Genomic DNA, 5,059 nt, shown 5'->3' with positions numbered 1-5,059 from the left:
ATATCCATAAGTTACCTTCTTGAACATAATTTTGTGAGATTAAGTCCCTTCTCATCTTACTCGATTCTTTTGAAATTCCACTATATAGAGAAGTTGGATTCAAGAAAGTTGGAGGAAGCATTGGCCGTCACCATCTTCATTCAAAAGTTGCTCAGATCCACTATACACAGCGTTATCGATGAAGAGAGGTGAGTGCCTCTGTTTTGCGAACTCTCAACATCTCTCTGAAGGCTAAATATCTCAACATTTACGAGTAAGAAATGATATGGAGTTCTGTTATCAAGCGGCTTCCTTGATTTTCTGCACTGCCTCTGGCTCATCTAAAAGCTGTACTCCTGGAAATGGAGCCTGTCAGTTTATTGGTGATTGATGAGGTGCTGCGCAGCTGAAAGAATGTGAGTCAATGATTCCGTTAACTTCCAGGTGTCAGGCACGCAATTTTAGTTGGAGATGAATGTCAGTTGCCTGCTATGGTTGTTAGCAAGGTATGTCAATGCTGAATGTTTGTCTAGGGACGTGCACATGCATCCGTAAACAAGAATCATCTTATACTTATTTGACCTTCTAAGTTTTGAATGTTTTTACTTCTATAGCTATCTAGCAACGCTGGCTTTGGAAGGAGTCTATTCCGAAAGGCTGAGTTCTCTGGGTCATCCTAGACACCTCCTGGATGTCCAGGTACAGAATGCATCCCGCGATAAGTCGATTTCCATAAAGACCTTCTACAAAAACCAAATTCTGGATGGCCGAATGTTACTGGCAAAATTACAGAAAATGTCATTTGCAGGGGCCAGTGTTTGGCCCGTACTCCTTCATAGATATTCCTAATGGAAAAGAAAAAATTTGGGGATGGTGGACAAAGCCCTAGAAATGATGTTGGGTAGAAGTCGTGTTGATGATTTTGAGGAATCTATTCGAAGGTATGCCATGAGAGATTTTCGCCAGTTTATATTGTTTCCTGCCAAACAGTATACATTAATTCAAATAACGACTATATATTTGCACATGTTTGGTTATATATGTGGATGCACCTTTTGCCATACTATCTATAGCATGACCAGTTGACTGCAGAAGCTGCAAGAAAAGAATTTCTGTTCCATCTTATCATGGAGTCCATTTAGTTTCTTGGATGTTTAGAGAGATTTGCATAGCTTTAAATGCTTTTTTGACACTGGAGATGATGTGCTTTCTTGTCATTTAGGTCATTAACAGCCTTACAGGACACATAAGACAGTAATTGGAGGCCTACATAACACTTTAAAGTTAGTGTGGTATTAACTTCCCCTCATCTAATTATGTCGTCTTGGTTTTTCTGCAGCATGCAAATCTTCAGGCGAAAATCTAAGTGTTGGTGTGATATCCCCATATGGAGCTCAGGTTGCTGCAATACAACAGAAAATTAAAATTTTTTATGAAAACATCAAAGGCTTTGCAGTGAAAGTGAGGTCAGTGGATGGGTTCCAAGGGGGCGAAGAGGACGTCATAATAGTATCCACTGTGAGATCAAACCCTCACGGATCCATCGGGTTCGTTTCTGATGCTAAGAGAACCAGTGTCATTCTCACCAGGGCAAGGTAGACTCTGCTTTTCCTGCTGAATCCGGGCAATTTGAATTTAGCCATATTTTATACTACTTACAATATCTGCTTTTTGCTGCCCTCTATGTAGATACTCTCTTTGGATTTTGGGAGATGGGAGGACGCTGACGAGAAGTGAATCTGTATGGAAAGCTTTGGTTGATGATGCTAAGACCCGTGGGTGTTCCTTCAGCATTGATGATGTTAAAGCCATTTTGGATGGGAATAGTAATCAGCTTGATGATCCTGTCGATGGAAGTAGTGTACTGATTAGAAATGAGAGGTGGAGGGCAAATTGCTTTCACGATGCCAAGAGCCGAGAATGTTCCTCCAGTAGTGATGAAGTTAAAGACATTTTGGATGGGAAGAAAGAGGATATCCGGCTTGATGATCCACTCGATGGCAACAGTGTCCTATTTAAAAACGCTCGGTGGAGGGTAAACAACTTCGCTTGAATGGTTTTCTTTAATTCATTGTTTGAAGATGTTCATTTTGCAGAATCAATGACAATACAGTCAATCATTTGTCTCTGTAGGTTTTCTTCAGTGACAACTTCGTGGAGTCTTTCAGCTGACATTGCTTAGGACCAAGATGTCAATAATGAACCTCATATCGAAACTTGCAGGTGGCTGGAGACCAGTGAAGAGCAATGGGGTCTTAAGCCTGAAAAGCTGTTCTCACATGGTGAAGCAGTTCGAGGTCGAAGGTCTCTACGTGCTGTGCACCGTCGATATACTGAAAGAACCCCAAAGCCTGGAGATTCGGGAACCAAGATACATCCAAATCTTGAAGATTTGGGATGTATTGCCCTTAAGGGATGCGATGAAACTGGTTGAATGTCTCATTATCGAGTTCAAAGTGTATGCCGACGATTTCATTAGTTGCTGCAATGAGGAATGTCTTGAGGGGTAAGTCTCATCTTGTCTTTCCTTTACTTGAGGTTGAAGACTTATCAATGGTCTATATTCATTTGCGCACAAATCTCCCGTCATATAGGGATCAGGTAGTTCCAAAGACATGGGATTCTTCTTGGGGTACTGCTCATTTCTGCAGTTCGGATCAAGTTCAAGCAGGGAGTGGTTCCGGCGCCGGTATTTCGAATCTGGAAGCGAGCGAGCCTGCTTTCGATGAGATTCTACTCCTCGTCATCACATGTGGTCAGGCACATGTTTCCGGAGGACCAAGATAGCGAAGCGAATCTCGCATCTGAAGCAACCGAGCCTGATCAAGAGATGAGTTCCCGCTTCATTGGGCTTCGTATTTGAGTAATCCATATTGCTCCTTCTTGACAAAGATCTTTTGACAGAAGCAGGGGAAAATCCTACTTCTTTTCAAGGAATTTTTCATTCGGGTCGAAATTTCTGTGCCCGTGCCGGGTATTTTGGAGAAGGCGGGGACCTTTTTAATTATTTATCTTCTTTCTAATTTTATGTCTAGATATATTTGGTTGAATTAATGGCACAGAATTTTCGGTTCAGGTGTCATAGCTACGAAGTGAAAATTCACCTACAGATATTTGGGTGTTGAATTTTGCTTTTGCGTGATATATATATATATATATATATATATATATATATATATATATATATATATATGGAGGTTGGGATGAAGTGGTCAATGAGATTGTAAATTCAAAGACAACTTTACACAACATATAGCCTTGATCCTCACTATTAAAATTTGAGTTCTGCGCTTACTAAAATGAATGGTAGGCTTGAAAATTTTTCACGATTTTTCTTTTTCATAGGGCTTTCGAGATGATTCTTGCAATTTTCATGATTTAGATTTCAATTTCTTGCAGTTTTCTTGTTGAGGAATTACCACGAGGAAAACAATATTTCGATGATCTTATTTAGCTTTTTAAAGGGTAACCCAGGAGCAAAAGGCAATGGAAAGACCTAGCAAGGCAGCTACAATTCCAAAGATGTAAAGAAACAATGATGTTCGAATATCATTATCATTGACTACCGGTAAGAAAAAGACACCGCATAACACCGATATGCTAATGAACCAGAATGTACCAAAAGATCGTGAGCTTATTGATAGTATTCATGAGCGTTGGCGCTCAATCTGAGTGGCAAGGCAACCATTCACTGCTTGCGAAACATAACACAACAAAACCAATTTACCGAAGGTTGCTGACATGGTGATCTAATTGTTCCCGGATGTCCTATGTGACACAGTCACATTGGCTTCAGCGAAAATTGTCTAGAATGATTATATTGAAATTTTGCGTAAAGATTTTAGGACTAAATCGACAACATTAGAATATTTTGGACTGAAGCGGAATCCGATCGATTGATTTAAGACTGATTTGGAAAATTTTCTTCTAAAAGCTCGGCATATAAAGTTTGGGCGAAATCGGATAAGAAAGTGAGCTGGAATATGAGACTCGAGACTTTTCAAGAGCCATCATCTTCCTTTCCCACCCTCTTACTTGACTTAAGGTTTTAAATAATCATTATTTCATTTTAAAGGATGGATGTTTAACTCAGAGGGTTCCCCTATACTGAACGTATCGGAGGTGCAGAGTGGAAGAAACTTCATTCTCTTTTGAGTTAGCCTGTCATTTCTCCAAACAGTCAAAAGCTGCTTCCTCCGCATCGATCACAATAGAATTCAATAATGCAGTAATATTACCAAGATTCAGTGACAGACCCTGTTCATACATTAGACCATCCTTTGTGCTCAATGTTTGTGCAGGTTGTACAGGGATGCAACATAATCAATAACTTTCAACATAATCAATAAATTTCACGGTTTCTGACTGTTTTACTTAGGTTATTAGAGTGTTAATTTTTAAAGATGTGTTTGTTTGCAGGCTGAGAAAGATTGCAATCTCTGTAGTACTCAAATTCATGGCTCTGGACATGAGAGTCTCGACAACAACTTGTCTGGTGGTCTGAATGAATGCCAGAAAAAAGCAGTTCTTGCTTGTCTTGATACCGTCTAGCGTCAACACAGGTCGGCTGTAGAAATGATACATGGTCCTCCAGGGACAGGGAAGACCAAAACTGCTGTGGCGCTGCTCTTTACTCTCTTGGAAAGGAAACGCAGAACCATTGTTTGTGCTCCATCAAATGTTGCCATCAAGGAATTGGCATCTCGTGTTTTGCAGCTGGTGAAAGAATCGGTTTGCACAAACTCTAGTGGGGAAAGCTTGCTCTGTTACTCAGGAGACATGCTTTGTTTTGGGAACAAGGGCGGATGAAAGAAGATTCAAATATTGAGGAAATATACTTGAATCATCATGTTGATTGTATTGCAGGAGTGCTTTTCTGTACTCACCGGTTGGCAGCATTGTGTGACTTCCGTGATCGATTCTCTCAATGACTGTTGAGAATGAAGGCAATATTTTATGGGAGCTTAATGGTACCGAGGTTGGAAGCAAATGTAGAAGCAGCAAAAATGAATCCAAACCTGAATTTAAATCATTTATGGATTTCTTCAAGCATAGATTCATGTCAAGTGCAGAGGCTCTC

General features: G+C 40.2%; 1 protein-coding gene across 1 annotated transcript; it reads left to right on the top strand.

Moving 5' to 3' along the window:
* The first annotated feature begins 2,152 nt into the window (after window positions 1–2,152).
* On the top strand, window positions 2,153–4,530 carry LOC120294483. The gene is made up of 3 exons (XM_039314580.1): window positions 2,153–2,485; window positions 2,574–2,739; window positions 4,399–4,530. Exons 1-3 carry the CDS (start codon window positions 2,169–2,171, stop codon window positions 4,528–4,530), a joined length of 615 nt encoding a protein of 204 aa, XP_039170514.1. The 5' UTR covers window positions 2,153–2,168.
* Window positions 4,531–5,059: the final 529 nt, after the last annotated feature.

The sequence above is a fragment of the Eucalyptus grandis genome, chromosome 6 (genome assembly GCF_016545825.1).
Source record: "Eucalyptus grandis isolate ANBG69807.140 chromosome 6, ASM1654582v1, whole genome shotgun sequence".
Taxonomy (NCBI): Eukaryota; Viridiplantae; Streptophyta; class Magnoliopsida; order Myrtales; family Myrtaceae; genus Eucalyptus; species Eucalyptus grandis.
This window is presented reverse-complemented; position numbering and strand designations above follow the sequence as displayed.